The 20,755-nt window shown below is 37.8% G+C and overlaps 1 protein-coding gene across 1 annotated transcript in view; it reads left to right on the top strand.

Moving 5' to 3' along the window:
- Positions 1 to 20,755, top strand: part of rngtt (RNA guanylyltransferase and 5'-phosphatase) — a 131,845-nt gene that overhangs the window by 84,863 nt on the left and 26,227 nt on the right. Inside the window, exon 13 of the mRNA XM_033991028.2 lies at positions 12,003 to 12,103. Coding sequence (XP_033846919.1) covers positions 12,003 to 12,103 — 101 coding nt within the window. The remainder of the gene's footprint in view (positions 1 to 12,002; positions 12,104 to 20,755) is intronic.

The following is a 20,755-nucleotide window of genomic DNA, read 5'->3' as shown; positions in this document are numbered from 1 at the left end:
ATACACTAGACCTAATCCATATTGAACAAATCATTATGTAGTCACTAAGCCTGAATCATTTATTGTTCATTATGTATAAAGTCTTTGTTCATACATTATTAAAGCTATTTAAGGTGTCCTTATTATGATCGTCGTACCACAATTAATTCACATTTGCATCAAAGTAAATTAAAACCAAAAGGATATGAACACATGTGTAGTAGCATAAACGGAATAATTAACTGCTCAAATGTTAGTGAGTATTGTATGAGCTGTGACTGAAACCTGCGTGGAGTTTTGCAATTGCTGTCTTGAAAAAGATTACACAGCCACAAATGTGATAAAAGAAAGCATGAAGGCCATGATTGAAGTGAAATGTGTTTTGTGTTGAGAAAGCCCTGGCTTTGTACGTTGCATTATAAATTCCACTCTTAAAATGTGTGCACTCTTCTGACCTTTAGCTCCTGCTATTGGATTATTGACTGACACAGTGACACTTGTTTAAACTGTCCTCAGCTCCAGGCTTTGTCCTCATAGGTCACTGTGAAAGAAGCTAACCCCAAACACACAATGTTGGGGCTGAGATTAGGTTGTTTTTAATCTTTCATAAACTACATGGGAAATACAAACGTTTCAAAAGACAGTAGGACTTTAAACAAAAGTCCAGTTTACAACCTGAAACTTTTGGTACTATTATTGGTAGTTTAGTCTTTGCCATTCATTCAGTTTCTGAGAAATCAATCTCTCCCAAATTGGCAACAACCAATCTGTGTTTTAAGCAATTAGAACAAAAAGAATAGCTTTGTCACAATTGGTGAGGGTGGTGAAGTTAGAAAATGGCGGCTAACTTTGAGATTGGCAAAGGTGTAGTTCATTTCTTCCAGGTAGAGCACCCAAGTTTTTTGGGGGGATTCTCACTTTTATGAAATAAAATAATACTATTAAAGCAGCCTTTGCAATGCCACAGTTATATCAAGATTTTGTTTCAGCACAATTGCTACTCTCTATAAATGCCAAAAACAAGTCCATGTCCTGTTTGTTTTGCCCTGGGTGTTATGCACTTAAGAGATGAACCTCTCAAATGCAGCAGTCTCCGTCATCAGCTTAATCCAATTTTCAGTCTGTGGTTTGTGTTTGGCTTTTCCAGATCCTTACAATTAGCCTGGCAGCCACAATAAAACCAGCCACCACAAACCTGTGTTTCCATTGTGAATCCAGGAGGTACAAGAGACTTATATCCCAGTAGACACATCTGTGGCGCCGCTGGGATAGGCGGGCCAATCCACTTTTCTAAACTTTTAATAACATCAGTCTAAGTGGTTCCATGGTGAAGACACGATGGGACATTCTCAAGAAACATGAAGATACTGTATGTTACACTGTCAGCTCCACATTTCTAGCAGTTATATTTTGTAATAGCCCCATTTTGAAAAGCTTTGGTGTCATTCAGAACAGCTTTAAGATGCATAGGGTCCTCTATACTGGGCCATGTATATCATTCATATTCACTCTGGAAAGTGCACATGTTTTTATTATAGCCATCGACTTTATTTATTCACCTTTTTCCAGAAGTTGCTGTGGGCAGTGTCATTGTCATTCGGGTTGTATTATTTTGCATGGGGCTGCCAATCTTGACTGCAAGTAAGTTCTATAGGGACTACAGAGCCGTTTTAAAGCCTCCAGAGAATCGGTGCAGTCTTGACTTGTTGTTGCATATATACATTGAATGTTTTAGACAGATCAACGTACTTTTTTCCCAACTTCTCCATTGAAACAAATGGGATTCCCACTTAACCAGAAGTGCCACCACAAAGAAAGCAAGGTTTAGTCACATTTAGTGGCAAAAAGGGGTGGAGCGAAATGAGTGCAGTACAGTATATTCACAAGGTAAGACTTTCATTACTGCCTCCAGTATGGGCTCTAACTCTGCTTTGTAATCAACTGATTTTCCAAAGTCATTGATTTGTGCCCAGTGCAATGCTAATCTCTTCATGTGTGACTGGGATTAGACTGGTCTCAGGGTTAATCTGGCCCTGGGTCTCTCTGCTCTGAACCTCCATTAAATGAGCACAGAGCTATGTTATCTCAGCTAACACATGGAGAAGTCTGTGCTATCAGAGGCTGTCCTGTCAATGTACAACACAGTTTGCTAGCAGATGGCACAAAACTGCAGATGCTCCCAGTGATTCTAGAGGAAAACATGTGCACTCTTTATGGTTTATCAGTAAAGATTTGTGTCTCATACAAAGGCTATTAATGCGAAGTGAACAATATGCAATGGCTCTCTACTCAAACTAACACAAAATACTCGAATCTAAGTACAACTATAAACAACCTCCATCTTATCAAAGTTCTTATAATTTTAATAATAATCTGAACAATTCAATTTATGTAGAGAAATCACTTCAGCATTCTCCATTTTGTTATTGCCACGGTGAAAGAATAGCATTGGGAATTCTTTCTTTTTTTATTCTGTATTTACTAGGGTTCATGTACAAATGCATTAATCTTACAAAAAAAAAAGATTTGTATCAGATTTAGTTACTGCTACTTTCCATCTGCAGTCCCTGGCAGGTGAACACACATTAAAGTACCGGTACATACAATACAACAGTTCATCATTAACACCATCAGCAGTAAAATACAACAAAATGTCACCATGTCCAGTACATGTTCCCTACAGTATACACACATGTTAAAAATCATTATGTGCAAGTTTTTTTTTACACTGAAACAGAACAGTACAAATTAACTAGACTGATGTTGACACACTTTCTAATAAAATTATTCAGATCTACAGACAGTTTCAGCCTGTCTGGAGCTGATTCCACTCTCTGATGGTTTGAAAAGAAAAGGCCGACTGAGCAAAGGCCAAAGATTTTTTGGAACTTTGCAGTTTTGGTTCACAGAGGACTCAGAGTCTCGGGGAGTTAGTTTGGCATTTTAATATATTTTTTCAATGGCGGTGGAGCTGCATTATAAATAATTTTGAATACGTTTCTTAGATTTGAATGCAGAATTAAGTTCCAAACTGAACATTTTACATTTACTTAGGATATTATAGTGGTGATAAAGTGATTTTATGTGCCTTTAATGGCTGGTTATAGATGGATCTGAGAGGTTTGAGTGCAGTCTCATTGGCCTGAGACCAGCAGCACAAACAGTGGGTCATGTGTGGGATAATCATGGCACTGAAATATATGAAAGCGGACTTGACTATATATAATACTAATATATATATATATATATATATATATATATATATATATATATAATTAGTTCAGAACTAGTTAATCTCAAACTGTTTATATCCCTCACTTTCCTAATGCATTCCTAGCACCCATGATTCGTCGAGTTTATAAGTGCTTTTCACAACTTTCAGAAGCTCACCATCATCACAGTAACATGCTAACACCTTCCTGGCTCACAGACAGAACACAGCGACCCTTAGTGCTGTTTTTACAATATATCTGTACTAGGACAAAACTATTATTTGAAAACAAAATAGGAACGGCCCCTTTTAATATGATTGAAATGATCAGTTATACTATAGATCTTAATATTGCAAGAACATAAGATTTCACTTTCTGTCAAACTTTTCCAAAAAACATAATTAGATTTACTCTTTCAGATGTTTCTATAACTCCATTTTCTTATTCGTCAAATCCTTTCCCATTTCTTCGTCACATAAAACCCAAATCCGTAGCGTCTCTCTCCTTCTCCCAGCCTCTCAGTGTCAGTGTGACTCTGGTGTAAAGTGTGTGAGCTGAGACATGCCGCGCTATCCCCTGAGAGCACATTTACTGGACTAGCCCAGCCTTTTGTCTGTAATCCCCCACACACTTAAACACACGTCTCTCCTCCGAGCAAAAAGCGAAATTTGAAAAACATTGTAATCAAAGGGTTATCTCAAAGCCAAGCCCCCGGCCACCTCCTTTTATTCTCACATATTAGGCATTCTTCATTAAATCCGCTCTTGTAAATTATGTATGGCTTTTTCAAAGCGGTTGCAATGGCTCCGTATTAACACAGAACATGGCAGTACATATAGCACGCATTTTTCATGTAACTTGTTTAGGGGTTGAACTAATTGCATTTAAAGCCAATATAAGCTTTGTGAAATGAAACGTCACATGCTATTTACCTCGTTTTAAGCTAGGAGTAGTTATAGCAATATGTTCCCTCCAGCATGAAGTATGGATCAGATGAAATGAATGCTATTTATGGACTTAAAACAGCCATTCATCTCCAGATAGCCTGTCACATCGCCACTTGGCTCTCCTCCTGTTGTTCTCGAGATTTATTTTCTAATAGTGACTGCAGGGAAGGCCATAGTTGTCTTTGTAAAAACACCAGGGAGTGCTGTTTAACTGAGCCCATAACTGGCCAAAAGCCCTTTTGTCTGACAGCCTGTCAAACACTGCTGTGTGCGCACTCATTACACATTGTACTGTTCAAAATGTGTAAGTCTGTTGCTCTCCACATCACAGAAACATGTACTCACCTTAGTTTGCTCATGTGGAGTGTACACAAATCTCTGAAGAGGCGGGTATTGTACTTACTATGGGGTGTTTAATGCAAGGCAAGGTAAGTTTATTTGTATAGCACAAATCACGCGTAATTCAAAGTGCTTAGTACAGAATAAGAAAGACATTAAAATCACAATACAAATCAATTAAATAATTGTCATAAAATTAACATTAATAGAGAAAAGTGCAGAATAAAGACCTCTCAGTCATATGCACAGATAAAAAGAACTGTTTTGAGCCTGGATTTAAACATTGTCAAAGTAGAGGCCTGTCTCACATCTTCAGGAAGACTGTTACCGGTTTTAGCTGCATAAAACTGAAGCACTGATTCTCCATGTTTAGTCCTGACTCTGGGCACCAGCAGGAGGTCGGTCCCCGAAGTTCTCAGAGTGTGAGATGGTTCATGTTACACTAACATGTTGGAGATGTACTTTGGTGCAAGGCCATGGAGAGACTTGTTCACAAGCAGAGCTGTTTTAAAGTCTATTCTCTGAGCCACAGGAGCCAGTGCAGAGACCTGAGCGTTTCTCTCAGTCGCTCCTCCCATTGCTCAGTGTTTTAAGTCCCTCCTCCTTCAGAGCACTATCACATAACAATCGGTGCGCATTCTGCTAATTAAACTATTGCACATCGCATCAAGTTTGTGAAGTTGTAGTATAATTTTTTGTATCTTGCTTTTGTATATTTATGGAAATGTTGTGTGCAGGAGCGTTTGTGATGCAGGCTTGTGAGCTGAGCATTGTACAGGACAGGGAGGACATGTAAAACCCGTAGAGGTTTTAGATCATCATCCATCTTCCCTCAACAACATGTTTTTGTTGAGGAAACAGCGTGGTAGAAAGCTCCAAAAAGTTGACGTTGCATAATACCCCCTCTGAAATGCAATGAAGCACTTTGGGTGTCTTGAAAGTCCCTGTAACGATCCATTGCATTATTATGATCAGATTTCATTGTGCCAGCAGTATTGCAAGGTATGACTAAGCATTAGTTTTGTAGGTATTTTTGGACATCTGAAAAACCAGCTGCTCATCTATGTAAATGACTCTACGCCATTTGAAGTTTTGCATGTTGGCGTGGTAACAGCCCCTCAGAGGCTTGTGGCAAATGAATCTACCGTTGGAGTCAGTAATAGAACGAGCCTCACAGGACTGGGCTTTATGCTCACTCTATTGGGAACTGCTTTATATAATAGCTTCTTGCTGTTTTAAACTTTCATTAAAGCAAACCTATTATGCTAAATTGACTTTTCAGAGCTTGTAACCATGATATAGTTGTTTCCCCTCACTATTTACCCACCTGAAGTTGTATTTGGGCTAATTCAGGCATGTTTGAGTAATCACTTATTTTCAAGACGCCATTTTGCGTTGTACTGTCACACATGTACTTACTTGATCACGAATTTCTTTTTTTTTCCTGATCTTTGATACGTGATGGATTTGGCAGTGTTGTGTAGTACAAATTTTTAAAAAGTCTTTTTGCGATTTAAAATGTCCAAAAAACATAATAAACATAATGATCTACATGTGTCATAGATTAATACCAAAGAGCAGACACAAGCAAAATAGAAATCCAGTCCAGTGCCTTTAGCTGTAGGAAAGGTACCCTAAAATGCATGTTTAACATCGTTTTCTCTTTCTAGAAAGGGCCCATTGATCTCCTTGTTGTTAGCTGTCTAATGCAAAACAGAACACAACTGGCAAGATAGAGATGGGAGTAGGGAAGATGAAAAAACTACTTAGACTCTTGACCTTTACCAAGTATCACTTAGTGTTACAAACTTGAACGTTTCTGTCATTTTCAATATTTCACATCAACAGAGTGTGGGCTACAACCAAGGTCGAGCCATCGTATTAATGGAGTTCAGTGTGAGCCATTTGAATAGTAACGTCACACATTGTTCTGTCTGTTCACCTCTTTTCTATCTGCCCTCTCTGCAGCCACCACATCACCGACTTCACAAAGTGGCTGATTTATATGCAATGAAACTCCATTAACTTCAAATGGTTTTAAAGTGCGATGCAGGGCTTGGTTTTTGAAGGTCGCTTGTTGCTTTTTCGATAATAACGCTCTTGTATTTAAATATGTGCTGGCTTATTGGCAAGACTAACGACGATAATAAAAGCGTTGAAACCAAGGTCGGCTGTTTATTTAGCGTGCAGTCTAATTGGGTTTTCATCAGGTTGTTGCCATGGTTTTGTTGGCTCACATTCATTTGTAATCATTTGTGTGGAGAAAGGTGGTGGAGATTTTTCAGGCTACACTGGGAGGGATGAGCGATGTGATGCAGTGAGGAGAGCACTATGTGTCCAATTAGTTCAACTGTCAATCACCTCACTGTAGATATCTGATGGAGAGCATTATGGCTGATTATGTGCGTAGTATTCACAATGTATAGATTAGAGATGAACAAGTTTGGGTACTGCTTTAGTGTTTAATTTCACTTTTCAGTATTTTTCAGAAGTTGTCAAAGGAAGACCTGGTTATTGTAGTGTTAAAGGGCCTGTACTTTATTTATTTTCCATGTATTTGAGCAAAATGTGTCTGCATCTGCATCTAATTATAAAGTGCTTTATCATCCAGGCATCAGTAAATGCGTGATTAGCATGGTAGTTGTTGTTAGCCTTACCGTGACTGCAAAACTCCGCTCTGGTTTCTGAGAGTTGTGGAAAGCACTTATAAACTCATCGCAGTGAATTATTTAGGATGCCCGGAATGCGTAAGGTAAGTGAGGAAAAACTTTGGACCACTGCCAAGAGTTTAAAAAGAAACTAGTTCTGTTTTTCACATTTTTAAGGCTAAAAAATCAGGTGCAGCAGGTTTAAAGGGATATTATGCTTTATTGTGACCTATGCTTAGAGGACTTTGTTTTGCTAATGAAACTTGTGCATCTTCTGTAGTGTTGTTATGATACTAAAATTTCAAATGTGATTATGCTTGAGACTCAATGCAGATTTTGATCACAATGTTTAAAAAAACACACTTAAACAACAGAATTCAAGTTCCTGCTCAAAATTTCCACATCCACATGCCAGATCGAAATTTGTTCTCATGTGATTTTTTTTCCCCCATTATGTATCTAGTTTTAATACTAGTTTTAGTATTGATTAGTATCTGGGTATCTTTTTTGACAGCCCTTGTCCTTCCTCTGCCTGTCAGCTCCTCTCAGTCTGAAGCACAGTTTAAGACCAGACTAAAAATCCACCTCTTCTTCCTGGTATATGGTTCTAGCGAGGCAGGATATCTTGGTGTTTTATTGTTTTCTTGTTCTTTGCCTATAGGTTGTGTTTTATGTATATTTGTTTTTGTTTGTTGTTGTTTATCTGAAGCACTTTGGACATCTTAAGTTATATTTTAAATGCGCTGTATAAATAAAATTGAATTAAATTCTATGTTTTCTGATTGATTACAAAGTGGCTTTCATAGATAATCTAGTGTCCCCCCTTTTTAAAGAAGGTTTTGTCCAGAAAAAAGGCAACTAGTAGATTGATGCTTTTTTGTGAAGAATTTGTATGAAGTGAAAGGACCATGACAATTCAGGAGCTGTTTCTGTTTTAGTTGTTTAATCTCAAAGTTAAACACAAATTTAATCTTAAATGGCTTAAACACTATGATAAACTGCACCAAGTCTAATTTTGAAGATTGAAAAAACATACAAATTCATTTTTTAGTTCAGAATCCGTCCCTTAACTATCGTAGTTTCACTATCTGGTAAACTCACAAATAGAAATAAAAAGTCAAACAGCAGAGTTGGATAGAGCCATAATGGTGCCTTCTTGCAGAACTGAAGTGAAGAATGTTCCCTGCACTCCCACGTCCCCAGCAGAAAAGATGTACTCGCTTAAGGTTGTTGAAAACGCGACGTGGCCTCTTAGGCTGCTCTCTACCTCGCTGCAGTGAATACGGCTTTGTAGTTTCAAAGGCATCAGAAGGCCGCCTCCTACACTCAGCTCCAGCACTGACAAAGCAGAAGGACAGCCAGTCGCTCTTGTTCCCTCTTTAGCACCAAAATCAGCTGCCATTTAAGAGGAGCCATTAACCAGTGATTGACAAAGCCCTTCACACAATATGTATCATTTTTAAAAGTTACATTCCGACAGAAGGGCAGACCATTAGCATGCAATAGCGTTTAGCCCGATGCTTGTCCAAAGCTAACATCAGACTTTTTTCTTTGTAGCGTCATAGCGTCGTCTTCAACAAAGCTAAAGGGCTGATTACAAAGAACATGTTTGTACATTTGTAGTGCATTCTCCATTCCTTTTTGCAAGTCTGAGTAAACACCTAAGAATATTATGAAAAGCATGCAAGAGACGGTTTATCAGTTTTTTGGCGATATTGGTGATACTGGAGGATTTTCTCAGCTATCGGTATCGTCTGATGTTGAAAATGTAGCTGATATTTGGCACTGATATTTTTTCTGGACAGCCGTGTGTGCCCATGTGTCATTCCCTGTTTGTCCTCACTGCATCAGATTTATCTTTTTGAACAGACTAATGAGTGAAAATTTGAGTTCATATCCCAGGTAAATGCATTTTGTCATTATTTTTACATTAACAAAAAGTTAACTTGTGAACGTCACTGTAACTTAACATAAATTTGGTCCTTGCTATAGATTTTAAAAGCTCAATGTCTGTATTGGCAAGACACATATCGGATTTCGGTATCAGCTCAGAAAGATCCATATCGCAACATTCCTAAAGAACAGCAGAGTTTTTTGTTACACGTACTTCTACTTTATTCCTGCTGAGTTCATCTAATTGCCAAAGTTGGATATTTATTCAGCCTTCAGGCGTTCCAGGTACAAATGCATTCTTTTCCTAATGTGCCTTGTTTTTGCATCCATCTGTTGTGGACTAGGGACTAGTTAAAAATAAGTCCAGTTGAAATCCAAAATTCAAATTGGGAGTTTTACATTTCTGCATAATTATTTCAGTTTAATCTCAAGCACAGGTCCCACAACAGGTCCAGTTTTCTCAAATCATGTCTGGGTTTATTTTAGTTCTTTGTTTGATGGATTTGGAAACAGAAACTATCAACAGTGCAAATCAACTACATCTAGTCTATACTGTCTCCACATTATTTGTCATCCTTCTCTCTCATCAGCTCTTATCACATATTACCTGCAGCTGTGTTACCGGGGAAACGTGACAGCGACAAAACTAGACTCTGTTCATCTGTCCCTCCTCCTCATGCCTAATTTTTTCTCTCTATCTTTAGAGAAGACATATTGTGCTTGTGTCTGCTATATAGTTCTAATCTGTGACACTGTTGCCACTTCCTATGGATAGCTGCACATCACCCTAGCGAGTAGAGGATTTTTTTTTTTTCCCCATTTATACAAAAACGACTTTGCAACGCTGCCAAATCCTACGCATATCACCGATTAAGAAAGTAAAATTGGAGAACGAAGTAAGTACAGACTAGTGGGCGTACGCTGGTGGCGGTGAAAACGGGGGTTGATCTGCATATGGCGTCTTGAAGATAAGCGAATAAAGATTGCTCAAACACGTACAAATCACTCCAAATACCACTTCAAGAGGGTAAGTGAGAAGGAGAAATAACCAACGTGGTAAAAAGCTCTGAAAAGTCAATTTTGCATAATAGGTCTGCTTTAAATCGTCTTAACTGTCTTGGACTTTCAATCAATTTGAGAAAACAAGCATTATAATTGACTTTGCTATCTGAATGTGAGGTTGTAAATTAAAAACATTACAATATTGCTAGTATATTGTATTTAAATTAAAGTTATATTTCAGATTAAGGCTTTAAAACAAAAACAAAAAAAATTTGGATTCTTTTCACATAAACACATCCAAAAGAATTAACAAAAAGATCACATGTAATCAGAACATGCTTGTGCAGATCTAAACTACAGGGTGAAAAGTTGTTGTACAGAATATGACAGGATATTTTTTTTGTGGAGGAAGTTATAGAGCGTTAAATTTGCAGATTTGCTAATTGCATCCATTCAAATTGTAATTTCTGTTCAAGTGTGCTTACTCAGAATATAGAGAATTACAACAAAGTACTGCATAACACATTTTACATATCTACTGGGGCTTTAAGTACCACTAAAAATTCCATATTTATGAATGTAAATTGTAAATCCTCCCTTTAGTGAATGTACGTGATTGCTCACCACTTTGCCAGCCCTCCCGATCCCTATGTAGCTTTAGACCAGCCATCTTTCTCTCCACTAAATGTCACGCACATAAATAACCCGAGGGGGAGGTGTATTTCTCATATAATACTATGCATTGATATTGATACTGTAGTACTGGCTAAAAATCTGTGCAGCTTGATAATACTGTAAATATTTTTGACATATTTTTGAAGCATGGATGGAGGTTGTTGATATTCACAAGTGCCTGTTTGAAAATGTAAATGAAAGTGCATCAGCGTGAACAGGGCGTAATGATGGGCTAATTTAAGAGCTTCATTTTTAAGCAACGGTGGCGGTTAATGAACTGAAAATCTGTGTATAATTGAGACTGCATTAAGATGCGTCCCGAAGAGGACGTGGAGTGCAGATGCTAGTATTAAGATGTAAAAGGCATAAATACAGACATCAAGAGAATATAATTTCTTCCCCCCAAAAACCTAGTGTAATTAAAGGATTGCTTAGAATACAAGTGGAACAATGCCAAGGTTTGTGGGCCTACATAAAATGATATGCAAACAGATATGAGTCAGCAATACGGCTTCAAAACACAATGCCAAAACGATATCCTCAGAATATGTGGCACAATCCTGACATAATTCTTGCATTCAATATGGGAAGTTGGAACTGATAACTATAAGGAGGGTTCAAATAGGCCCAGGAGAAACTGCAAAATTACTCAAACATGCGTGGGTGACATAAAACCTCTTCAGGTATGTTTTTGATGAGGGAATGATGTTAAAATATGGTAGAAGGCTCCAACAAGTCTATTTTGCATAATACCTGTCTTTAACCAAATTGTAATTGTTGTGACAAAAACATTTTCTGGCTCTGATTTTCTTGTTGTTTTGATTGTGACAAACTGAGGAGCAACATGCTGAACGACAATTCTTTACTTTTTTGAGATCGGGCGAAAAAAGCTACAAAAAGAAACATGTTATGTTGGTTGCGAAAGTTCTAAATTACAATCTAAATCTAATTACTTCAACTTTTAGATGTTATCAACCAAAGTTTTCCAATCAAATATAGCCCGCAAGTATTTTGAAAGGCCATGCGTTAGCCAATTGCCTATTCTGAAATCCAAACTTCAGGCGCTATACAAAATAATCTCATTCGCTGCATTTCCATATAGGATCTATAGCGCTGGCTAAAGGGTCTGAATTATGAATCTGGCTGCGGACCATGTTGTAATAAGAAAAGTTTCTAATTTCAAATGTGATGATGTGAGCTGAATAAAGTTCTTGTATCCTGTTGTTGTGTCCTTGGGCAAGACATGTCACCCCAGGCTTTAATCTGGTCACTGTTTTTGTTAACTCTGTATTTTTGTGTCCCCACAGAGGTACAGACCAGGCCGCTGTGATGACATCCTTAAGTGGAAGCCCCCCAATCTGAACTCTGTGGACTTCAGGCTGAAGATCACCAAAGTTGGAGGGGAGGGGTGAGTCTCTCCATTAGAGTCTGTTACATGGATTTTCTAGACTGAACAGGTTGTGATGATCAGAAGCAACATTACAACTTTATAGGGTTTTCAAAAGTCAGATCGATAAGGGAAAATTTGATCCAGGTGAGATTTTTTTTCCCCCTTATTTTAATAGATAGTTTTTTTAGACCAAGGTTTAGGTTTGTTTTCATACCTGACAGTTTCGACTGCTCGCTAGCGGTCTTCTTCACTAGTGGTCTTCTTCACTAGTGGTCTTACGCTCACACACCTGGTACACTGCCCTGAAGAAGTCAGACCGGTCTGAAATAAAGAATCTATTAAAATCAATTACGAGAAGACCAGATGAACCTCATTGGACTAAAATTTTACCTTTCCTGAACAGTTTCATCTTGAGCTTTTTCTACGACCACATGGTATAAATAAATACTGTTCTTTTGAGTTGAAATTGAGTTTTTATATATTTTTTTGTATTGTGACAACCCTGCAACATTATACATCATTATTTTTATCGTAAGTTGGGTCCACACCCTTAGTTGATACAAAAGCATGAATTTAGAAATAGTTTTCAGAGTGCACTGTCTAACTTTTTTTTCTGGTAGAAGGTCTGCTGCATGCTTTTCTCTATGGAGATGTTACACAATGTGGCATTAAACATAAGGCCAAGTTACAGGTCAGTTCACGGTAAGAATGAATAAATGATAAAGAATGATAAGATAAATGAATTTAATCCCATACTCTGAAATATCCAAGGCAAAGAAATATACATATAAATTTACATAGTGTGCATTTAATTGACAAGGAAGACATTGAAATTCATACCAGGTTTTTGTTTCTACAGCTCCAGTAATTGTAGATAAGCCATAAAAAGCATTTTTGACTGAAATGTGCCTTTTGTTTGATTGAATGCACTGAAGCATTAGTTCTCTCACTGTACATTAGGTGTGTCAACCTCAGAGAGAAAAATGCTCTATCTTTGACATTAATCTTTCCCATTGCGTCTTCTCTCACAATCCCTGTAGCCTCGAGGAGCAATCCTTGGCTTCCACTGTGGCAGCAAAACAACTTCATTTCTCCACCTATCATTGCCTTACATTTACAATCTGATTTTTCTTTTTTCTTTTTGTGTTGCACTATTATTTCTTTTTCCAGCAGTTTATTATGCCTGTATCATAAATAATTCAGGTCAGCTAGTGCCCACCCCTACCACGGTACACATTAGCAATCTGTAGGAAGAAGCTACACAAATAAAACACAAGACACTCAAGAGACACTGAAGCTTGTAGTGCGTCGGTGTTGTCCAATCTAGAATGAGTTTGGTGTCTGCTTCTACTTTTTGGGTTTGGTAATTAGTTTTTAGCAGTAAAGACATTCAAGTTAATTAGGCTATTTGTAGCTGTTGAATCATTATTGTCATATGTTTATTCAACTTAGCCTGATAGTTTGAAAGTTATACTGACCATTAAAGGCTTCATTTTTTTAAACTTTGTTTTTCTCTTAAGAATCTGCTTACAAAGGTCATACCTCTTAATTATTGTGAATACACTTGGTACACGTATAATAATTTGACATGTTGAGAAATTGCTGGTTTTCATATTACTTCACATTCATTTGACAGTAATGCATAACACAGATGGGGACAACTAAAATATATGTATTAAATAGCACATTCTAGGTTTTAGTCACTAATAGAAATGATCGTTTCAAAACGTTAAGTTTACGTTTTGGATATTTCATGGCAAATTACAATGTTATCATGCTGGTTTTACTCTCATCTGTGAATAAAACTACCAATAGGAGATGGACCGCAATATACAGGGTGTCAGTAGCTCAGTAATGTTTGTTCAATAATATAATCAAATAATCAAATCTTATCGTATTACAACAACGAAAAATTGCTCACAATAAATATTGAGCCCCAGCTTTCATATATTGAACTATAAGTTGATATAGTAATTATCATGACAGGCCTATATACTGGTGGAAGGTCTTGAGACTAAAACTTCCTGGCCTGGAGAAAGACCAAATAGCTGTACATTTGTCATGCACACAGTTAGACAGTTAGTTTGTATGTGTGGCAGGAAAGAACAGGGCACATTGTAATGGAGGCAGGTGTATCACTCTGACAACATGAGAAGAAAACAGCCAAAGGCGGTTGTCTATAAACACCAGTTTCTGACAAGCTCTCACCTTGCTCTTTGTGTAGCGTGTCAATAATTCCTCCAAATGTAATCCCCCCCGTGTGCGCAGTCATCTCCCTCTATGCTGCAGTGATGCCAGGCAGCCTGCCCCTCCACCTGCCTCTCCACCTGAGTGCTTGGAAACCTTTAGTGCCAAACGTGGAACTGAAACCGTGAAATGTGTTTTGGCGCAGTGTGGTTTTGAGAGCATCCTGAAGAGACAAAAAAAATTAAAGAGGAGTTCACAAAAGGTATACACATTTAACGTTGGAGTTTGAGCAATCTTTTTCAGTTTTAGAAATTCATACATATGCTAAAATTCATCTTTACTCAACTGCACCAGAATTTAAAAAGAAATTAAAACGATTTTCTTGGAGATAGATCACAATTTAAATTTTACCACGATTGATGTACATGTGTTATCTTTATATCACTTTAAAGGGATAACTAAACTCATCTGCTTCTTGTGAGAGTTCACACTCCTTTGCATTTGATTAAATGAACCTGTCACTCACTCAGTATGTATGACATAGGTCGACCAACAGGAGGTGTCAGTGGGAAAAGTGTCCGTATTTGAACATAGAGCTGCATTCAACAGAAAATTGGTGAATCATGATACGATTTCACCAAAATAGCACTATTGTCATAGGATTTATTAGATTTTTCTCAGCATTAGTGTTGTCATGATACTAAAATTTCAACCTTTTTTTAAATTTTGATACTAAGGAATAGAATCAATACTCAATACTGATTCCGATACCACAATGATAGTTTAAAAAAAACAACTCTTTCTTTAGACAATAGAATGGGATTTTCAATTAAACAATGGTTATATAGTGGTCCCTCGCTATATCACGGTTCACGTTTTTTTGTGCAGTTTTGCATGCTTTTTTATACCATATGAACACGCATTGTCTTCTGCATCCTGATTGGCTAAGGGACTGTAGACCATTGTCAATCAATCTCCTCCGTGCCGTATCTCCTGTACAGTACAGAATGCATTCAGACAAATTTATGTAATCTTTATATATTTGACGTATATTATTTTATGTATTAACATTAATTTGGGTCATTAGTATTTTGTTTATTACTTTGTGCTTATTTTAGTAACAATGAATATTATGTATTATATTATGTTGAATACATTATTTACTTTCTTCATAATAATATTGGTTCCTACTCATTGTTGCGGTACAGCACATTTGAGGAGCACCGATAAAAATGTAACAAAAGTGAACACGCACAGGGAGCACATGAGATGAGTTAAATTGTTGAATAAAGACGAGCTGTACACCATCCTGCTGTGTTGGTCTATTTAAGCAAGGAAGACAGCAAGAAAATACATCATATTAAATCTAACTGTAACCCGCCAAACCACAGCCTCAAGAGAACAATATATTAGGGTTACATTGGAAGTATTCTCCCCGACAAAACCCACAATGTCAATGATACGTTCTGCACCGTCAAATTTCAGAAACACTTTGGACTTAAGTGTTTCTCTGCACAGAGAGGCGTGTCTGAGGATACCGCTGGAGCAGAGCCAAGTGAACAACTAATTTAAAGCGATCATCGAGGAAGAGGTTATAATATACAAAGTTTGAACTTTGAGAGTGTTTAAAAAAGAGAGAAATGTGAGAAAAGTGTATAAAGTGTGTGGTGAGGAGTTTTACAGCATTAAACCATATATAAAGCTGACTACTTAGCGGAATTCGCCTATTGCAGGCTTTTTTTTTTGAACAATGAGGGACCTCTGTATTCCCCTGTGGCCTTATATCCGCGTAATCCTCACTCGTCCAAGTAGGTTCCATAGTGGTCCATGGGCGTATACTACTCTGTGTGGTCTTATATTTAAGTTAATTTTAAAACTATTCAGGAAAGGTTCATTTCTGTCCTCTTTGGCTAGTAGTATAGTTTAATATATATGACTTCCATTAGGCTGCACACTGGTTTAATGTCATGCTGCCTCCTCTGAATAGTATAAAAACTTTACTTTATAACCTTGAGTATAGGTTGGTGGATAGGAGGAACTTTATCAATCAGTTATGAACTACACCCAGATGAAAATAATGTCTTGAATGAGAAAACCAAAAGCCCAAGGTCTGACAGCTCTTTGAGTAAAACCTGCCTTTTTGCACAATATTTTATACAAGACAAAAGAACATGGTGAACTATTTCCAGTTCCCCACCCTGGCACAATCCATTTTTATGTTTACCTGTGATTTATAAATAGGCCGTAAACCCACAATGTTGTATCGTGTTATTTTAACTCTCCCTTTTGTTTCTTATCCTACTTCCTTTGCCACAGTTTGTCCACATAACGTTTAAAAAGACTGAGGCACTCAAGGTTCCTGAGACATATTTTGTATTCTACTTCACTCTGAAGAAGAGATTCTTGCCAGTTGATCAGCTATTTCTTTAGAAATGATGCCTGAGTGAGCAGTGATATAAGACAGTTCAGTTCTGTTCTGCTCCATCCAATCGAAGGCCCACCACATGGGCAGTAACTCAGTGGAGTATATGGACAAGCGATCAGAAACGCACATACTTTTTTCTAACCTAATAATTTAATAATAATTTCTTTATATAGATGCCAAATCCACCTTTTCCAGAGCAGTTAGTGTCGCTATTAGAGGACAACTGAACTTACTAACTTATAGACTAACAGTACACATCTTCTGTCCAAGAATATCAAGCTGTACTTTGGGTTCTGGTAGAAGCCAAGGTGGGATGGATGATCACACTGAGTCCACAACATTCCTGCCACCCAAACCACCTCATTAGCAGTTTGTCTCCCATGTAAGCAGCCATCCAACCAAGCTAGATTTGTCACTAAACTACAGTCTAAATGGAAGAACAAACAGCTGAAGGGGTAGACCAGGCATGTCCAAACTGCGGCCCGGGGGCCAAATGCAGCCCTCGGACCAATTTTTCTTGGCCCTCAAGTTTCCAGGTGAATTGGCCTATATTACTTTAAACAGTACTTTTTTACTATATATTTCTGAAAATCTACTTTAACAAGCCCTTATCAAATATTTAATGTGTTCCATTGAGGATGTAAGCATGAATAAAGGTCTAGTGGTTCAGTCTAACTTGTAATAATAACACAGATTTGAAGTATTCACTGTACTGGCGACCAGTCTATGGCCCTCAATCGGCCCTCGGGTTTGTCTGTGATTTTATATGTGGCCCTTCATGAGAAAAGTTTGGACACCCCTGGGGTAGACGAAAGACACCACTTTTGGACTTATACAGGCTGGTAATCAAATATTAACCCTCTCAGCACCTACCGGTACTAGTAAAAAGTCAGTTATCCTTGATAAAGCAGTCAAACCAGGTCGTCACAAATGGATTCAAATTTAATGGACTACTAGCTACGCCAGCACTTCTGATCGCCCGCTCCCACCACCAACTGGTGTGTCCACTTGCTCAACTGTGTATCTAGTTTCAATACTAGATTTAGTCATGTCATAGTCATAGTATTTGATTTTTGATAAGTCGTAAAGATTCTCTATTTAAACATACAATAGAAATAATAATTTGACTAATCGACTTACTAAAAAAAAAAAAAATATATATATATATATATATATATAAAATGTTACATTAGAGAATTGGCCTGTAACATGTACCAAAGCATGAATATGCAAGGCTTATTGTACAAATTGTTTCTCAATCCATTAATTAAATGAATACTTAATGTATTAAATTTCATTTAAGTAAACGCAGCAGAAAAACAAGGTTTACCCCTTTAATATAATTTGTTCATGTTCAGCAGGCCGTATTAAAAAGCCCAAAGGGCCGTGTGGCCCCCAGGCCGTAGTTTGCCCATGTCTGGGTTAGCTGTAGCCCTAAGCCCAGCCTTCTATTACTATTCTACATGGACGCTAGTTTAGTTTCACTCTGGTCTAAACACAGAAATGGTACGGACACGCCCTTAAATCTGTGTGAAAATCGGCCCGCTGCGCTCGTTACAGTGAACACATTTCGGTCATGCTGCCTCTAGTGCGTGAGAGCCAGCCGACCCCAGTGACTGTCCCGATCCCTCAGCACCCGCGACAGACTGCACCTCGCCAAAAACACCACGCCAATCCAGCCAGCACTCCTCGAGCATCTCTCCACTCCTCCCTCCTCTCCTCATCCCCCTCCTTAAGCGTGGGCGAAACTCAGACGACTCGCCGCGGAGAACGTTCTGATATTTCCCTTCAAAAAGATGAGATTTTCTGGCACTTGAAAAGGCCTTGGACACGCTGTAAGCTTCTGAAAGGCAGGGGAGAGAAAGAGGGGGAGAGACGCGAGAGGAGCTAACAACTGTTTATTCATCAACCCACATGATCAGTCCTTGAGCATGTATTTGCGGACCTCCGAGATGCACACTGCACTTCCAGTTTTATTACCTTTTCTCGGAGAAGAAAGAACAAAGGCGGGCTGTCATCCATGTAGGTTTGAAAAAATGTGCACTGAGATTTAAAACGGAACAAAGTGGAAAAAGATGAAGCAATACCCGAAAGCATGCGAGGGTCCCTCCCTAGTGCAGCTGAACAGTATCTGCTATTGTACTGGTTTGGCATTCTCAGACACTGAGTTGAGACCTGTTGTGGGATGTACACATTAGGGATGTAGGCCTTTAGTAGTTTAGTTGACAAACCAGTTGATGGTGTCTTAATCAACTAATCATTTTATTTGCATTATAAGGATTTATATGGATTATATGGGTCCATTGTTTCCTAGTACTTTTTTCAGCATAAACAGTAGTTTTTTCATGAACTCCTTTGCAGGTGTAGTCTTGTGAGTGCTGTTTGGGTAGATACATGGAGATACGTAATAGTTTTGAGAGCTTTTGCCACGCCCCCTTTTTTGTCAACTAATCAATTGACAGGACAGTCGACCAACAATCATCTAATAATATCGACTACAGACCTATTAAACAGTGGATATGTACAGTCACTTTCAACTGATTTATTTACTTATTATTTTAAAGGAACTGTATGTAGCCTGCACTCTTATAGTTTTAAAAAAGATACTACAATCACAACTGAATCTGTGTTCCAGTGTCTTAACCTGCAGAAGTGCAGAAGACGACTCATACAAGATTGTTCTAATTCGGCATATGCACAGCATATACTGTAGCACCAGAGGCACTAATTAATGATTGGCTGCAGGTGCTGGGCTTTAGTTGGCTGGTCAGCAAAAACCACACGCTGTGGCAATGCTTACAAAAAATAGCACCGTATCCTGATTTCTAATGATGATGATTAACAGGCGGCTTAACCAGAGAATCAGAGAAACACATGCACTGTCAAAACAAACATGGAGGTTTATGAGTAAACAAGTTATAACGTAAACAACTTGACCATCATGTCCAGTGTTTTTTGTAATTAACCTCCTAAAACCCGAGCTCTCGCATGACATGCTTTATTAATTTCTCTTTGTTATTTAGGCTGATTGGGACCTGATGAGTGTAAAAGTAAACAATTATCTTTTTACATTATGTAGTTTCTGAGAAAAGTGATATAAAACAAATGTTCTCTTATACATGTTAATCACTTTGATAAAACATTTGAATAATGATTTGCAAAAACTATTAAGTGCCTGAACACAGCAATATTTGTCCTGAATGTAAAAACTAAATGAGAAACAACAATTGTGCCTCTTGGAACAATGTGTCTCATGTGAAGTGCTGCTGACAGGAGCAGGAAGACATGTGCCTTTACAAAAAAAAAAATATATATATCCTGAACATGAACAACTCTTAAAAATATTCTACATTGAACATTTTTGCATTGTTGCTGTTCTCATATGCTGTTCTTCTTCTTCTAAAAAATTGCATTGTGGCCTAGACAACCCAAAATGTGTTGTCCACATATGTGGACCCCAGGTCCTAGGAGGTTAAGAATCAGTATTACATGTGTTATCAGTAAAATCTATTTGTTTGTCCTCATATCTGGGATTAGAGATAGGTCATAGATTTTAAATTTAAAATCTTACAAAAGCTTCCTTTAACCAAATTCAGAATCTTGGAATAAGGAAGCCTATTTTACATGTGTTTAGTAGTAGTGAAATCCAAGTAAGCAGAGGAATCTGGAGCAGACTCCCTACCGTCCTGCTCTGAGCCCGAAGTGCTAACCACTGCACCACCATGCCCCTGCTGATGATTTAGTGACCATACATTATACCTCAAACAAAGATGAACATTTTCAGAATAGCTTTGTTTGTTGATGTCTTTTTTGTAATGTTTTATAATTGTCTTCTGTTACCTGCCTGGGGACAACAGATGGAAATTAGCATCTTTACTATAATCTGTTACATTTATGCCGTTAAAGATGTTCAGATGCACTGTCCCTATCAAATAAACAGTGTAGGATACTCAAATATATTATCTTTGAATTTAGATAGGTACCATATGGCTTTTAATAAGTTTCATGAACAGATTTATACTTTGTCTGTACCATTTAGGGTTAGGGTCTCTGATCTA

This window comes from Periophthalmus magnuspinnatus, chromosome 24 (assembly GCF_009829125.3).
Source record: "Periophthalmus magnuspinnatus isolate fPerMag1 chromosome 24, fPerMag1.2.pri, whole genome shotgun sequence".
NCBI classification, from domain to species: Eukaryota; Metazoa; Chordata; class Actinopteri; order Gobiiformes; family Gobiidae; genus Periophthalmus; species Periophthalmus magnuspinnatus.
Note: the sequence above shows the minus strand (reverse complement) of the source record. Positions and strands in the feature narration are given on the sequence as shown.